This window comes from Podarcis muralis, chromosome 4 (assembly GCF_964188315.1).
Source record: "Podarcis muralis chromosome 4, rPodMur119.hap1.1, whole genome shotgun sequence".
Classification (NCBI taxonomy): Eukaryota; Metazoa; Chordata; class Lepidosauria; order Squamata; family Lacertidae; genus Podarcis; species Podarcis muralis.
In genome coordinates, this window is record NC_135658.1 from 23474446 (window position 1) to 23492161 (window position 17716).

The 17716-nt window shown below is 43.3% G+C and overlaps 1 protein-coding gene across 3 annotated transcripts; it reads right to left on the reverse strand.

Annotated features, from left to right (window-relative positions):
- Nucleotides 1–69: 69 nt before the first annotated feature.
- POGLUT3 (protein O-glucosyltransferase 3) lies at nucleotides 70–17082 on the reverse strand. Of its 3 annotated transcripts, none has more exons than XM_028726229.2 (8): nucleotides 16750–17081; nucleotides 12482–12679; nucleotides 11635–11921; nucleotides 10673–10889; nucleotides 9184–9380; nucleotides 4462–4566; nucleotides 1522–4037; nucleotides 70–1149 (listed from the first exon to the last, which is right to left on the reverse strand). In XM_028726229.2, exons 1-7 carry the CDS (start codon nucleotides 16988–16990, stop codon nucleotides 3912–3914), a joined length of 1371 nt encoding a protein of 456 aa, XP_028582062.2. In that variant the 5' UTR covers nucleotides 16991–17081; the 3' UTR covers nucleotides 70–1149; nucleotides 1522–3911. The 3 variants fall into 3 exon arrangements, with proteins under 3 accessions (XP_028582062.2, XP_028582063.2, XP_077783178.1); XM_077927052.1 differs by lacking the exon at nucleotides 70–1149 and adding an exon at nucleotides 6789–6983 and having other exon boundaries at nucleotides 4005–4037; nucleotides 9258–9380; nucleotides 16750–17082; XM_028726230.2 differs by lacking the exon at nucleotides 4462–4566 and having other exon boundaries at nucleotides 16750–17082.
- Between the last annotated feature and the right edge of the window lie 634 nt (nucleotides 17083–17716).

Below are 17716 nucleotides of genomic sequence, written 5' to 3' on the forward strand. Positions count from 1 at the left end.
TGCTTTCTGCCCTGTGCTTTATATTGTGGTAGTGCCCTTTTACGAAACACAAGGAACAAAACTGCAGCGTAGGTTGAAAAACTCTCTTCCAGATGATTTATTCCAGAGAATCCAAATTTTTCAAGAATGAGAAACCAGAAACATAAACTCAAGTAACCAGAAAAAGCTGAAGTTTTAGATGAAGATCTTGATTTGCTATACAGATCTGAAGGACCTTTGAATCAGTCATAAACGGACTGAATGCTATAAACACGTAAGGAATGTAAACTTTTGTGGTTAGTAATAATACCACAAACAAAAGCTGTTGTTTGAAATGAGTCCATGTTGCTTTAAAACAACCAACCCTGACTTACGGATGCTATTGCTGATGTTGTAGATTTGGCTAATGCTGTATTAGGTCAGCAACAAGAAAACATGGTGAATGTGAATAGGATTGCATTGTAAAACGTGTTACATTTTCTCATTGGAATCAATGGGACATGCAGCCCAATCCTTTGCAAGTAGTTTAGTGAGGCTTACATCCATCTTATATGCAGTTTTAAACAGCTGCAGCACTTGTGCGGAATTCAATCCCACTGAACTCAATGGGACTTGCTTCTGAATAGATGTGTAGAGGATTGCACAGAACATAATATTGGGCGGGACTGCAGCTATGATTCATTTTCTCCTCAAACCTACATCCACAGGATTATTTGCCAAGTATGATATCGGTACCTTTTAAATTAAGCAGCTCCCCTAATTTACTTATTGGCTTTGGGCATCTGGAATCCAGATGAAAGTGTCACCAAAACAGAACTTTACCAGAGTCACCCACTGCTTACAAAAAGGAGTTCGTTTATAAATCTGGGCATGGTGTATATCGGAGATGATGAACCTGAAGATTGTGCTCTTCAGAAGTTTTGGAGACTAACTCCTAATATCACTGACCACTGGCCATGTATTCTGGGCCTGATGGGAGCGGAGAGTCCAAAAACATCTGGAGGGCCACAGGTTCACCCCATCCCTGGTGTAAAATTAAAATATATCCATATGTAGCCAATACCATCAAGGACTAATACCATCAAGGATTAATCTCACACCAGTTCATTGGCTCTGTGTGTGACAAACGGGGCTTTGTGGTGGATTGATAAATATGAATTAAGGTTTGCTCTAGAAAGACTGAGGGACGCGGGTGGCGCTGTGGGTAAAAGCCTCAGCACCTAGGGCTTGCCGATCGAAAGGTCGGCGGTTCGAATCCCCGCGGCGGGGTGCGCTCCCGTCGTTTGGTCCCAGCGCCTGCCAACCTAGCAGTTCGAAAGCACCCCCGGGTGCAAGTAGATAAATAGGGACCGCTCTGGCGGGAAGGTAAATGGCGTTTCCGTGTGCTGCGCTGGCTCGCCAGATGCAGCTTTGTCACACTGGCCACGTGACCCGGAAGTGTCTCCGGACAGCGCTGGCCCCCGGCCTCTTGAGTGAGATGGGCGCACAACCCCAGAGTCTGTCAAGACTGGCCCGTACGGGCAGGGGTACCTTTACCTTTACCTAGAAAGACTGGGGTAGGTCTGTGCTTGCCTGATTCTCACTACAGTGGTACCTCGGGTTAAGTACTTAATTCGTTCCGGAGGTCCATTCTTAACCTGAAACTGTTCTTAACCTGAGGCACCACTTTAGCTAATGTGGCCTCCTGCTGCTGCCACGCCGCTGCTGCGCAATTTCTGTTCTCATCCTGAAGCAAAGTTCTTAACCTGAGATAATATTTCTGAGTTAGCGGAGTCTGTAACCTGAAGCGTATGTAACCCGAGGTACCACTGTATACATATTTTCTGTGCACCTAGAAGAGCTACATTTGCCTTCCATCAACTTAAGTTTCTTCTTCTTTTTTAGGTTCAGCAGATATTTTGATTAAATGATACCCCAAGCAAAGCCTTTCTGGTGGTAGGGAATTATGAACAGTTAACTTCATAGGTGATGTGGTTCAATTCCACGACAGAGCTCCATTGGCAGATTTACACAAGCTTTCCTTTCCTGTTAATGGGGGTGGGGGGTGGAGTCTTGTTACACAGCAACTTCAAAAGATACTCCAGGGCTTTTACACAGTGACCTAATTTAAAGATCCGGGAGGCAACTTTGAGGTAGGTGCCTATTCTGAAATACAAGATGCGACTTGCATTAATGATAACAACACTAACTCCATTGACAGATTCATACATGTACAACACTTGCTCAACAACATTAAGAGTTCACCTGTCTGCAAGGCCATTTATGGCACACCTACATTTCATTTGTCTAAGTGGCCTAGAAAACACACCAGAGGTTAGAATATTAAGAAATTCAGGGGAGATAAGTATCCCCTCTGTATACTTCCTACAAAGAATAATAATAATAATAATTTATTATTTCTTTGCCGCCCCTCTGACTGGGTTGGCTCACCCACTCTGGGCGTCTCCCCAAAAATATTAAAAACACAATAAGACATCAACCATTAAAAACTTCCCTGTACAGGGCTGCCTTCGGATGTCTTTTAAAAGTCAGATAGATGTTTCTTTCCTTGACATTTGACAGGAAGGCATTCCACATGGCGGGCACAACTACCGAGAAGGCCCACTGCCTGGGTCCCTGTAACCTTACTTCTCACAATGAGGGAACCACCAGAAGGCCCTCGGAGCTGGACCTCAGTGTCTGGGGCTGAACAATGGGGGTGGAGACGCTCCTTCAGAGCAAGTTGCCTTACATCATTAGATCAATTATTCAGGCTCAGCACTGACTGTATCAGGGATGAGGAACCCGTAGTCTTCCAGTTGTTGGACTCCCAACTCCCACGAGCCTTCATCCAGCATGGCTGATGATCAGATATAATGGGAGTTGGTCCCCAACAACATCAGGAGGGGAACAGGATATCTATCCCTGGACTATGCTAAAAATCAGCTAACAGCTTTAACCTAAAGTCTTGTTCAAGCTCTGCTATGTGGCATCCTATAATTTGGGACTGAACCTATGACCTTTTTACACGCAAAGCCACCGATTCAGATGGGAATTGAGACTCAGGGTTAGTAGCTGCTTACAGAATTCGTAGCTGAAGTGATATTTGAAGGAGGGAGTCATTCTGTTTTTACATGGGGAAATGTGGTACCCTCCCCCCCCACAAACACCAATGCACCTGGTAATGCTGCCCTAGGCTCCCTTTGGGAGGAAGGGTGGGATCTAAACCCAACAAATAATTAACAAAACAGCCCATAGTTCTACCACTTCATTCTATACAATGTGCAGAACTGCTCTTGAAAGAGTTTCAGTCATTAAACAGCAGGATCTGATTTAGAAAAGGAATATGAAGAAACAGAGCAATTTCTCCCCATCGTTAATAAAAATTAAGCATCTATGCCAAGACAGCTGGTAAAGTCGCTAAGGGAGGGTGTGTGAACTGCGGAGACCCTGTTCATAATCACACTCTAGGTGTAAACTCACTGATAATCTCGGGTGCCCTCAAGCCCTAGTTGTATTACACAGCAAATAATACTGACCTGCCTTAACTGGCTGCTGCGAGGATCAAGGAGACAAATTATGTGGAGTGCTTTGAAAGTGATCTAGAAAACTAGCCCCATAAACACTTCATGCAAGTGAAGGACACAGTTTGTCTGAGAACTTTCCTCACCATTATATATTCTCTGTTCAGATTTTTTAAAGGCACACATGGCAACTTGTAGAGGAAACAGAGCAAAGGAAGGTATCCAAGACAACACTCCAGCACACCCTTAGCCAAAAGCAAGCCCCATCAAACTGAATGGTGCTTACTTCTGAACAGACGCTGTAGGACTGAATTGTAAATATGTCTCCATGTACAAGCTAGTTCCAGATTCCACAGTGTTAAATGTGATTTTAGGTCCTGCCTCATTCTTGCAACAGGCTATATATTTGATCTCATTTGGCAGGGTTACTTATAACTCTTCCTTTGAAGGCTTTTTCCTGTGGCAGCTGCAGACTGAAGTCCTGTCATCAGGCTGAGGTACAAATTCCATCCCATCCCGTATTTCAGGTCTACCAACTTGGCGTTCAGCATATTTCTGAAATACGTAAAACAGGTTGGAAAGAAACTGAAACAACAGCAGACTATTCAAAACAAAAACATCTCTCCCTTTCACAACCCTGGTCATTTCCAGCATGTTTACCCTGTTTATTGAGCTTAGACGTTTGTGGGGACATTATACAACACCACTCCTTAATGAGCTTTCATTCTGATTCATTTAGCAAGAGAAATGATTGTGCGATTATTCATGTGTGGCTGGCTCCTCAACAACCTCGCAGCAGGGTATGTGGCCCGTCTCTGGTTTAAACTATGGTTAGTGAGGCAGGAGCAAACCATGGTTGCAGATCCTGGTTTGCTGTGAAAGCCAACCATTTTAAGACCCCCACGATCAAGTTTCATGAGAAAGAGAGTGGACTGCATGGTTCGGAAGAGCATAAGCATAGACTGAAATCCGGACTAACCTGGAACACCTTGAAATAGTAGCAATAAAACCGATGAGGCTGCAGTAGTTCTCTTGCAGCTGCCTGCCCTTCCTTGGCAATTTTTCTGACTTCTTCATCATTTTCCTAAGGAATAGGAATAAACTGTGTTCAAGCATTAGTACTTGGCCAGGAGACTCAGCTGTTGTAGGAACTACTGTACTGCTACTGTCTATTTAATTGTATATTTATATTATTATATTATATTATATTATATTATATTATAATTATATTATCGTGAAGCTGAGGCTCCAATACTTTGGCCACCTCATGAGAAGAGAAGACTCCCTGGAAAAGACCCTGATGTTGGGAAAGATGGAGGGCACAAGGAGAAGGGGACGACAGAGGACGAGATGGTTGGACAGTGTTCTCGAAGCTACCATCATGAGTTTGACCAAACTGTGGGAGGCAGTGGAAGATAGGAGTGCCTGGCGTGCTCTGGTCCATGGGGTCACAAAGAGTCGGACACGACTAAACAACAATATTGTATTGTATTGTATTGTATTGTATTGTATTGTATTATTTTGTAAGCTACCTTGAGAACTTCTGTTAGTAAGGTAGGATATAAATACCCCATAAGAATAAAATAATAGAGCAACTAAGGAGTCTTATGTGATTGTGTTCAGCAAGAAGGGGCGCTCAGATTTTCAGCAGCTGCAGAAATGCTAAACTATGGACAGCTACTGTATTGTACAAGCCTACACACAGAAAGAGCCTCCAAAGTTAATTCCAGTCTTTTCATACTTTTACCCACACTTTATCCAAAGCTTTAATGACATTATCCTCCCCCAAGCATCAGTAGCAGCCTGGCACAGTTAGAGAGAGGGATTTCTTAATTTCAGGAAAGCTACCCTTATTGCCCAAGCAACAGCTCAGTGTACAGACAGGTTTGACATCTCTCACACGGATTTGGTTACTCAGAACACAGAGCAGTAATTGTCTTCTTCCACCCATATAATCATTACGCATTTATGTGCCACGGAGCTGAAGAATAGACCCATCCCTGTTAATACAAGGAAATGCGGCTTAAATTGAAGATACAGAAGAACACAATTGCGAATTTGTACTTTGCAGTTCTGGGGCTATGTTTCAAAGTTCTTAGTGTTTCCCTCCTTCTTCTCCAGATTAGAACTTTTGGAAGGTTGGTATTTTTTAAACAACTACACTTGTCTCTTCATCTGTTACCGTAAGTCTCAGTTCCTACCTAAACCACAAGGAGTGTGAACACACTCCACTGTGGGCTGGCAGTTACAACTTGCCAGCTGTGGTTTTGTGACTCCATCATAGGGAGGTTTTCAAAGCTATGAGAACCAAACCATAACTCTGCTGGACGCTCATCCTATCACATCCGGAGAAGCTGAAAGATGCTGAGCTTGGGTGCTGATGCAAATGGGCTACTATTAAAATGAGGCTACATTTTAAATTTTATTTTAACCAGTATTTTAAATTGTTTTTCCCCCTTTTCCCCCATTATGTTTTTATTGTAACTTTACTGGTGTTAGCCGCCCTGAGCCCAGCTCTGGCCAGGGAGGGTGGGGTATAAATAAAATATTATTATTATTATTATTATTATTATTATTATTATTATTATTATTATTCCTATAAGGATAGCAGGAACATGGCTTATCTATCCTCATGTTTTCTTAAAACAGACTACAGCTGGGAAATGGTGCTGCAATTTATAATACCCAGCTTTTCAGAATAACAGGTTTGGAAATGCCCAAGAAAGATGTTAAACTATTTTTGTATGCCACAACTGCGGCTCGTATTTTGTTAGCTAAAAAGTGGAAAACCCAAGAACTACCAACAGTAGAAGAATGGCAGATGAAGATGAGGGACTTTTTGGAGCTAGCCGACCTAACCGGAAGAGTCCGTGACCAGAAGGAGGAGGAATACCACGAAGAATGGAAGAAATTTAATGATTATTTAGCTAAATTTGTTAAGCTAAACTAATCGGAAATAGCTTCCAGATATTTAATGGGCTTAGGATTGTATTTATGTTAACTGATAAAATAATGTGTTGAATATTATAAGGAGAAGATTTAAAGATGTTAATGTTCAATTTAAAGTGTATAAAACTTGGGTTTTGGAAAACCGTTATAAGGATTTGCAATGAAATTCAACTAAGGGGAAACGAGGAAGTCGCTTTACAAAGTTAATAACTGTTATTTTCAATAAGGTTATGATTTATGTTTGTTATGTTTCTTCGTTTTGTGCTTTTGTTTGTCGTTAATATTGTAAAAACCAATAAAATTTTTGGGAAAAAATTATATAATACCCAGGTTTTCTTCTGCAGCGAGGATGATTACCTTGGCCCATTTTATTCTTTCCAGCAAGTCTTCCAAGTTTCTTTTAACGGGAACGTAGTGGGTCCACGGCGCCAGCTCCTTATAGAAGTGCTAGTAGTACTGCGAAGCCTGCTTGATCACAAGGCTGTCCCCCAGCATGAGGGAGGGAAACCTGTAGGCTGCAACTGTGCCATCTATACTCACTTGGTATTTGTACTAAGGGGAGAGGAGGAGGAGGAAACCAGCATGAAACAAGCATGCATTGGGATCAAGCACTGCACCCTTGGCTAAGTCAAATCGTTTCACAGTTTGGGTAACAGCAACAAACCCTATCTGTTTTCTGGTCATCTTTCAGCCTGAGGCTGCAATCCGAAGTACCTGATAGGAAACTCCAGCCATGTACAAGGGGGTTTTCTGAGCTCTCCTTCAAACCACAGGAAGCAACTCATCGGATAAGCCCTACCGAAAACTCTGGGGGTCTGCGGGATCAGCTGCTGTTGCGACATGAGTAAAATGACAACCAGAACTTGACATCAAAGGAGGCCCAGTACCGTCGTACCTTGGGTTACATAGGCTTCAGGTTACAGACTCTGCTAACCCAGAAACAGTACCTTGGGTTAAGAACTTTGCTTCAGGATGAGAACAGAAATCGCGCGGCAGCAGTGGGAGGCCCTACTAGCTTCAGGTTAAGAACAGTTTCAGGTTAAGAACGGACCTCCGGAATGAATTAAGTACTTAACCCGAGGTACCACTGTACATGCAAGGAAGTGCTTGGGGTTGTGTGGGTCGGACCCTGGGCAGAAAGAGAAACTGCAGCTTGGTAGTAAAAGCACATCCTTTTCATGCACAAGGTGAACAGTTCCGTGCCCGCCATCTTCAGTTAAAAGCATCAGGTAGAAGGCAATGGGAAAGACCTCTCTTTAAGATCCTGGAGGGCTATTACCGGCCAGAATAGACTACAGTGGTATCTCAGGTTAAGTACTTAATTCGTTCCGGAGGTCCGTACTTAACCAGAAACTGTTCTTAACCTGAAGCACCACTTTAGCTAATGGGGCCTCCTGCTGCTGCCGCGTCGCCGGAGCACGATTTCTGTTCTCATCCTGAAGCAAAGTTCTTAACCTGAAGCACTATTTCTGGGTTAGCGGAGTCTGTAACCTGAAGCGTATGTAACCTGAACTGTATGTAACCTGAGGTACCACTGTACACTGTGTTGGGTGTACAAATAAGCCTGAAGTGGTATAAAGGAAACATCTCATGTTTCAAAGGGAACATAAAAGCGCCGCTGCGAGGAGACCAAACGACCATCTAATTCAGCAGCCTGCTTCTAAAGTGACCAACTAGATGTCTATGGAAAGCCCATAAGCAGGATATGAGTGCAATACCTCTCTCCAGCAACTGGTATTCCTAGACCTACTGACTCTGTGGTACCGGAGGCAATATGCCGTCCACATGACTTATCGCCATCCTTATCTTTTTTTGTCCATTTTGAAACGGAGGCTGCTTCAAAGTCTCCAAAATTCCTACCTCACAACCCACATACACAATCTCAGGTGTGATGATCACACAGGCATGTATTTTGATGCATGGAAGCTGCAGGAAATGATAGTCAATGGGTATACGATCGCAGTAAAACACACAAGTATGCACTATTGAGGGAATGTAAAAAGGTAAAAAGCTTCTGAGAGATGATATATAATGAAATGAAAAAAACGTTGAAATATACATTTATAAAGAAACCAGAAGCATTTTTACTGGGCATTGTAGGGAGTGATATAAATAGAAAGGAATGTAAGCTCTTTTTATATGCAACAACGGCAGCAAGAATATTATTGGCCCAAAAATGGAAGCAAGAAGAATTACCGACGAAAGAAGAATGGAGGACGAAATTAATGGACTATGCAGAACTGGACAAACTAACAGGAAGGATTTGAAATCGGCGGGACCAGAGATTTACAGAAGACTGGAGTAAATTTACGGATTATTTGAAAAGTATTTGTGAAGATCAGATGACGTTTGTAGGTTTGCAAAAAGTTTTGTGAGGAGTATTATTGGAATTATTGCAAAAATGGATAAGGGGGAGGATGATTAGTTAAGAAATTTAAAGGTAATATAAAGTTAAGAAATGCATAAGAAGTGATTGAAACGGTGGATCATCAGAGGTGCTGATGGAAGTCCAAAAAGACTGTATAAGTGATAACGTTTTGTGGTATGTATTATAATTTATATGTTAAAATCAATAAAAAGTATTATTAAAAAAAAACAAGTATGCAATATTGCACGTTTAAGTGAGGCACTAGTTTCCAGACAGGATGTTCCTTAACACTGAAACCGGCTCTCAAGTCAGAGCTTCAAGGGGAAACGAAAAACAAGGACATTTGTCTGTCTCCTCTCGGTGTTAGCAAGATAGGCGGTATACCTTGAAGAAGTCAAAGAACCCCATCAATGGAGCCTTCCCCAACTCCGCCTCCTTTTCTCGGAAGAAGAAGTAACCTGTTATTCCAGCATCCAGCAGTTCTGGGTTTTCCTTGGAGAGCTGCACCAGCTGAAGCCGTTCTTCCCGGCTGTCTCGACCTCTGAAGAAGCCTTGTTCCGTTTTGTTGTCCCAGGCAGGTCCTGGAATTAACGGGTGATAGAATAAAGGAGGAGGGAGAACAGAAATCTTGGAAGTCCTAATGCAGCCTTTGCCAACCTGGTGCCTTCCAGATGTTTTGGACTAGAAATCCCATCAGCCCCAGCCAGCACACCAAAATGCCCTAAGCAACTTGGGAGGCCTAATATTTGTCCTCCAGAGATTACACTTTGCAAGCAGTATTATTTTTCTTCAACCAGGCAGATTTGCTAAGGACACCCCCCCCCCCATCAATGTTCAAAATACTATTCTTCCTCTGCTACGGGAGGCACTATGTCTCTGAATACAGCAAGGTGGATTTAATTTAAATGAAATTGATTTAAATCACTAGTCTGTAAGACTTTTTACAGAAAGACTCAATCTTGCTGGTATAATCTTAATATTTACAACCAGATGAAGGTTTCATTTTTGGAATAATAAATATTCAGAGTAGTTTTTGCAGTTACATCAAAAATTACTGATTTGGTTATACTATTAGAAATACACAGACAGATAATTATGAAATTATTGCGAGGTTTAATAAGTTAACTGTTTATACTTGGACAACTTTTCTGCTGTACTTTATTGGAAGGAGCAAAATAATCATTTCCTTAATAATTTAAACAATTTATTTAACTAAAACAATAACATTATAGCATATGTATCCATGTTTGTTAACTGATGTGGTTAAACATTTTTTTAAAAAACAACTTAGTACACATGAAAAACTTAAAACAAATCCTTATTTCCTGATGAATAGCCTTTGGACTATAATGTAACTTAAATAGAAAACTATCTTTAGAAAGTTTTTTCCTCTGAAAGCATTTTATTTTAAAAACCCTATTTAATTTTTTTTAAAAAAATCCAATTTAAATTTAAAAAATCTGATTTAAACAAAATAAAAATCCGATTTTTATTTTAAAAAACAACATTGATTTTAATCCACCCTGGAATGCTGGATTCTGAGATCACAGGTGTGGGGGATGCTATTGCACACAGGCTCTGCTTTGGGGCTTCAAGTAATAATAATAATAATAATAATAATAATAATAATAATAATAATTTATTTATACCCCGCCCTTCCGGCTGGGTTTCCCCACTCTGGGCAGCTTCCAACAGAATATTAAAATACAATAACCTATTAAACATTAAAAAGGTCCCTAAACAGGGTTGCCTGTTTGGCATCTGACTGGCCATGTGAGAACAGGATGCTGGAACAGATGTCCAGATCCAGCAGACACTTCTTATATGCTTATCTCTGTCTGGAAAAAAACCCACACACAGATTCCCATGTTACCTGTGATTCCTTGAATAGACAGGAGGTCATTTGTGACGCCTCGCAGAGTTTCTAGGGTTGAATGGGTGACATCGTAGGTTGGAAGTACCAGGTCTGCTGAATCCAGAGACCCACACCAGGAAAGGATAGGCAGGGGGCCAGGAATGTTGTTTGCTTTCCGATGCTCAACAGGCCAATCCGCAACATTGAGATAAAATTCCACATCAGGAAGGTGAACCTAAAGCAAGCCAAAACACCTTTATAGTATACCTGAATGAGCGTCTCCACCTGCATCGTTCTGCCTGGACACTGAGGTCCAGCTCTGAGGGCCTTCTGGCGGTTCCCTCCCTGCGAGAAGTGAGGTTACAGGGAACCAGGCAGAGGGCCTTCTTGGTGGTAGTGCCTACTCTGTGGAACCCCCTCCCATCAGATGTCAAGGAAATAAACAACTATTTCACTTTTAGAAGACACCTGAAGGCAGCCCCTGTTTATGGAATTTTTTAATGTTTGATGTTTTACTGTGTTTTTAATATCCTGTTGGAAGCTGCCCAGAGTGGCTGGGGAGGCCTGGCCAGATGGGCAGTGTATAAGTAATAAATCAGTAGTACTAGTAGTAGTAGTAGTAGTAGTAGTAGTAGTTCATGTTGTTCTACTAGTTGCTTTAGCTTCCACTTTCTGTTTTAGTTAGCGATGCAGCTATGTGGGAGGAGTTGAAGGCAGAATGGGAGTATATGAGGCAAAGGCTTGCAAATGTGCTAAAAAGAACATTGTTTAGTGTCAGGGTGGCTAACCTGTGGTCTTCAGAACTTGCTGAGCCACAATTCCCATCAGGGCCAACCAGCCAAGGCTCAGCAATGATGGGAGTTGTAGTTCAAGAACACCTGCGAGAGCCACAGGTTAGCCATCCTTGCTTTATCATGATGTGCAAACATGGCCAGTGTGTACTAACAGTGTGTACTAAGCAAGTATCTGTGGAAATATACCTTCCTCGCCAGTGACAACAACATTTCATCCGAGAACATTTTGAAGTCTGTATACTTCCCCAAGGACCGGCGATAGATGCGATTGCCGATGACAGTATAATGAACAATGGCTCCCATCTTTTGGGCAAACCTTGGTGGAACCTCATCAAACATCCGCTGAAGATCAATGCTAGGAAACACAGCGAAATCTTCGGTAATCTGAGGGTGCTCTGAAGGACATGAAAGACTTTTCTCCCAAATCTGAGCATCTTCTTCCGGGCATTCGCAATATTCATGATAAACTGGACCTGAAGAAGACAGAGGATGACCTTTATAAAATATTCCATGAATTCAAGATGGCCCCTCTGCAAGTGTTCCAATACATCTACTCTCATAAGCATCAGCATCAATGTTTTTTACCAACCTTGTGCCTTCCAGCTGTTTTGGAATACAACTCCCATCAGCCCCAGTACAGATGACTTTCCTTTGATTCAAACCAAGGTTTCCCAAGCTTGAGTGTTCAGCTGTTTTTGGACTACAGTTCCCATCATCCCTGACCATTGGTCCTGCTATCTAGGGATGGTGGGAGTTGTAGTCCAAAAACAGCTAGAGACCCAAGTTTGGGAAACCCTGGTTTAAACCAATCTTTCTTATCCAGATCTCTGAAAATGTAAAAAAGGGAGCCATTTTCAAGAGAACTTCTTTTCTTTTGGAGACAGTTAATTGCCTGCATAAGGTCTGTTAAGTTTTTGGATGACTACACATACATGCCAGTTCGGTTTTACAGGTGTTCTCCCCTACCTCAACTGAGCAATGCCCAGTGGGTCAGAGCCCTGGAAATTCAGGAGAAAAAACTAAACCACGTTACCCTTCAGGATATAGGGAGATTCAGCGACATGTGCACCACCATAAAGAATCTCCACCTTTAAGCCTTCCTTGACACTTCCATACAACCGATATCGCATGAGAAAGGAGCCATCGTTCCTGTCCAGAAACTTAGGGACATGGATCTGAATGACTTCTTTGGGGGAGATGGGTTTGATTTTCACTTCAAATTGTGCATTTCCTAAAGAAGAAGAAAACAGATATAACTTTAGACATTCTGCGTTACTTGCTTTAAGTTAACACCTTGGCTGTGAGGTGTCTCCCCCCCCCCACCTGACCTGGCAGGGCCCTGACTGACTCCAGCTACAAAAGTCAAGGCTGCTGAGCGACTCTTGGGCTAGGGCATTGTTTAAGAGGTTTTGTTGGGGAGGGGTGTTGTTGCTGTTAACTTTTTGTATCTTTGTTTTGGACCTAATTGTGATTTATGTGGCAATGGTTCGATTTGATTTGTATACTTTTTGATGTTTAAATTTATGGTTGAGGACTACTTTTGTTACATTTGTAATTATGTAATTTTTTCATGCTGTAAGTGGCCTTGAGTATGGTTTTGGCTATAGTACGTCTCCCAGTACGTTTCCGAGCACAATTCAAAGTGTTGGTGCTGACCTTTAAAGCCCTAAACGGCCTCGGTCCAGTATACCTGAAGGAGCGTCTCCACCCCCATCATTCTGCCCGGACACTGAGGTCCAGCGCCGAGGGCCTTCTGGCGGTTCCCTCATTGCGAGAAGCAAAGCTACAGGGAACCAGGCAGAGGGCCTTCTCGGTAGTGGCGCCCGCCCTGTGGAACGCCCTTCCAGCAGATGTCAAAGCGATAAACAACTACCTGACATTCAGAAGACATCTTAAGGCAGCCCTGTTCAGGGAAGTTTTTAACGTGTGATATTTTACTGTATTTTTGATTTCTATGGAAGCCGCCCAGAGTGGCTGGGGAGGCCCAGCCAGATGGGCGGGGTATAAATAATAAATTATTATTATTATTATTATTATTATTATTATTATTATTATTATTATTATAGAAATGCGGCACACAAATAAAACGATGGGTGTGTATACCGTATTTTTTGCTCTACAAGACTCACTTTTTCCCTCCTAAAAAGGGGAAATGTGTGTGCGTCTTATGGAGCGAATGCAGGCTGCGCAGCTATCCCAGAAGCCAGAACAGCAAGAGGGATTGCTGCTTTCTTTTTCTTTTTTTAAATAAATTTTTATTCATATTTGCACATATATACAGAAAAAACATAAACAAAAAATCCACCACATACCTTATACAAATTATATCCACTTCACAAATCATAAATAAAATACATAACTGAGTTAGTCTCAACTGAGCCTTGGACTTCCCTCCACTCCTTTGGTAAGTATCGAATAAATTATATAATCGCGTACTTTTTAACTCGAGGGATTGCTGCTTTCACTGCACAGCGATCCCTCTTGCTGTTCTGGCTTCTGAGATTCAGAATATTTTTTTTCTTGTTATCCTCCTCCAAAAACTAGGTTTGTCTTGTGGTCTGGTGCGTCTTACAGAGCGAAAAATACGGTATGTATGTATAAGCCCTGCTGAAACAGATCAACAGCTGATAGCCACATTGACTATATTCTATCTGTACTCTCCCCAGTTTTGATTCCAAGCAACTGGTACCCAAAGGCACCTTCTCCAACAATGGAGGGGCAGAACAAAGCTTGGTTCGAAACCAATGATGAACTTAACTGGTGAATTTATCTAATCCCATTCTAAAAGCCACCCAAGTTGTTGGCCATCACTACCTCTTGCAGGAGCACATATCTTAACTATGTGCTCTGTAAAGAAGTACTTTCTTTTGTCTCTCCTGCATTTTCTAACATTCAACTTCAAGGGAAGCGCCCGAGTTTTAGTATTACGAGAGGGAAAACTTTTTATACATATCCCTATTCACTCTCTCAACATCAGGCATAATTTTAGGCACCTCTATCATATTTTGTGACTCGGAAACTCTCCAGTTACAATGCCACTTCAATAGCAGAATTAATAACCTTGTTTTCATGTCTCTAGGCATTAGCTACTCTTCCTTGCGAAAACACAGCCGTGTGCAATTCTTTGATCCCATGCAAGAACAGGAAAGTCACAGAATTTGATACAGGCTGGCAAATACAGCCACAACCTGTACCCACATCACGAGTGAATCAGCCTTAATGTAAACTGACAATTTAAAAAAGGATGAAAACAGAAGATGCTACCTTAGGCTATGCTATCATCTCAACGTAAACAAAGCCAAGTAATACAAACAGAAATAGGAAGAGGAGTTAAGAGCGCTTGCAGGCGAAGCAGTCTGAATCCTGGCACTGTGGACAGAATGAAAGTTGATTGACTACTCAGTCAACTTTATACCTGTGCAAAAGTCTGGTGAGTGTGCCATTTCAGAACAGCATGCCAACCATGTTGTTCCAGTGCCAAGTGCCCGAAAGCACGATCCTGCCTAACGTACACATTTTTTGGTAGTGTACAAAATGAACCGCTCTTCTTACAGCTCACCAGAAATAACCATATCCACTTGCAGCTTATTTTACGGATGACCTGGCAATATACTCAAACCCTGAGTTGGGCCTGTTTTGCTCCTGCCACTTTGATGATGCATCCTACCTCCTCAGGAAGTTGGCAGGCTATTAGCTTGCTTGTCATTTTCACCTTGAACTTCCATTTGAAAGGGTGTGAAAGTATATCACTCTTGCGCAACCACCTTCTTTCTTGCCTTTAAATTTCAACTATGACGCCTGCCCTGTGACCTTGAAAATAGCTTTGCCCAGGCCCATGATCCCAAAACAGACTTTGCAGGAAAAGCTTGCTGGCAGAACCAGGGATAAGGAACATACTAGACTGTGGAATAGACCCATCGTTCACATACAAAGCTGGGTGTCAGGGAGTCTTTATTTTAAGATGAAAAGGAGGGGAAGGACAACAATATCTGTGGTCTTTCAAATAGTATTGGACTCCCAACTCATGGAACAACATGAGCCTGTTTGAGCCAGACTCTGCAGCCCTCTCTTTTTAACACTTGATTTCCAGTAGTTTGCAGGTGGCAATGTTCGGCTTCTCAGTAGTGGCGCCCGCCCTGTGGAACGCCCTCCCATCAGATGTCAAGGGAATAAACAACTATCTGACTTTTAGAAGACATCTGAAGACAGCCCTGTTTAGGGAAGTTTTTGATGTTTGATGTTTTTACCGTGTTTTTAATATTCTGTTGGGAGCCGCCCAGACTGGCTGGGGAAACCTAGCCAGATGGACGGGGTATGAATAATAATAATAATAATAATAATAATAATAATAATAATAATAATTACCATATGTAGAGCCAGTGTAGCAATTAAGAGTATTAAGCTAGGACTAGGGAGTCCCATGTTAAAATCTGTATTGAGCCATGATAACCATGGGGCAGTCATTATCTCTCAGACGAGCCTACCTCACAGGGCTGAGGCAAGAGTAAAAGCGGGAGGATTTTTGGAATATCTTGTAGGAAAGACAGAATATAAATGTAAATGTAATAATAAATAAATAAGGGGAGGAAACCATTCCTAATGAAAGAGTCTAAATCTGGGAATGGGATCATTGCTACCTCTATGCCTATGACCAGCTCTTGCACAGCTTTTAACATGACTCAAAACTGTACCTAAGAAACCTCTGCAATGAATATGATCCAGGAGCAGGCATCCTCCATCCTGCAACTTTGGCCTACCTTCCACAAGCAGAGATGGTGGCGAGGCCCGGGTGTCATGTCAAAAATAAGAAATAACGCACACCCACTCTAAATTAAAAAAATTAAAATTTAGCAAAGCACTGAAAAAGGTTCTTCTTGTTCTTCCGGTTGTTTGTTTTAAATGTGAGCCTGTGCTAAGAATGCCTAGGAAGCTGCCCGACGCCAAACCGGGCTACTAGTCCGCCTAGCTCGCTATTGCCCACACTGACCGGCAGCAGCAGCTCTCGCACAGGGGATCCTAATAACCCCAAATTCTCCATGAAGATGCTCAACCCTTCCGCCCCGCCCGGCCGTCTTTTCCCGCCTCACGAGGGCCTGCTTGCCCCTTGCCCAAGACACGTCGGCTGCAAAGCCAGGCGCGGCTTCCGGGGCGCAGCCGGCCCCGTCGGGCAGCAGGGAGCCCTCCTGTCCGCGCTGGGCGTCTCTCGTGCGAGGCGGGTCTCCAAACCTCGCTCGGAGGCGCCTTGGCCGACCGAGGAGGAGAATCAGGAGAAGCTGCTCCGACGCCCGCGCGGCGCAATACCTGGCGGGGAGCGCGTGAAGTTGCGCCCGTCGCTGCCGACCGCCTGTAGCCAGAAATACCGGACGGGGAGGGTGGCCTCGGCCCGCAAGCCGGGCCCCCAAACCAGGCTCCTTTCCGCGCTCACCGCCGGCGGAGGCTCCGCAGCAGCCGCTTCCGAGAAGCTCTGCCGGGAAGCCCACAAGACGGCAGCCCCGAGCAGCAGCGCGGGTTGCAAACAGCCCCGCGCGCCCCTGGGCAGCATTGCCTGGGCCTAAGCTGGGGAGGGGAGGGTCCACTCCGACGCCCCTCCTGGTTCCCCTCCGAAGTTTTTGCAAACTTTGCTGCTTCTTTTGGGGGGGGGGGAGAGAAATATTGAGTGGCTTGATTTGATTGGGACGTTTGATGGCCAATCACGAGGGGCGGCAACATCCAAAATTGAAAGCAGAAATCCAAATTGGTCCCGGGGGAGGGGAGGCGGGTCTCTATTCTTAGGGCCGAGTCCCCTTTGGCTCCACGATAAAATGTTGGAGGGGGCGAACCCCCCCCAAAAAAGTTGATGGGCATTGCCATTCAAGTTGCGTGGGTGCACCCCATCATGTGATCAATTTACGCAGGGCGAGTGCTACTTGCCAATCCGAAGCATGCGGAATTTCTCCCGAGAAAAATACAGCAAATAGAGGAAGAGGTTTGTATTAGCATGCGCAGCTCTGGATCATAGCTGTCAACTTTTCCCTTTTCTTGCGAGGGAAAAAGGGAATATTCAGAAAAAGGGAATTTCCTTTTAAAAAGGCGGGGGGGGGGGGACGTTGACAGCTATGCTCTGGGTTGAACTACTACACTTAAAAAAACCGCAAAGCCTCGCAGTCGTCAACAAGGTCTGGAGTGGAGTCTACCAGAATTCTTCCTCAAATTCGATGATAAGCAAAGCAGAAGGTGGGAGGAGGGGAAAAAACGCTGGCTTGGTGTTGAAGCCAAGAGCATAGGTATA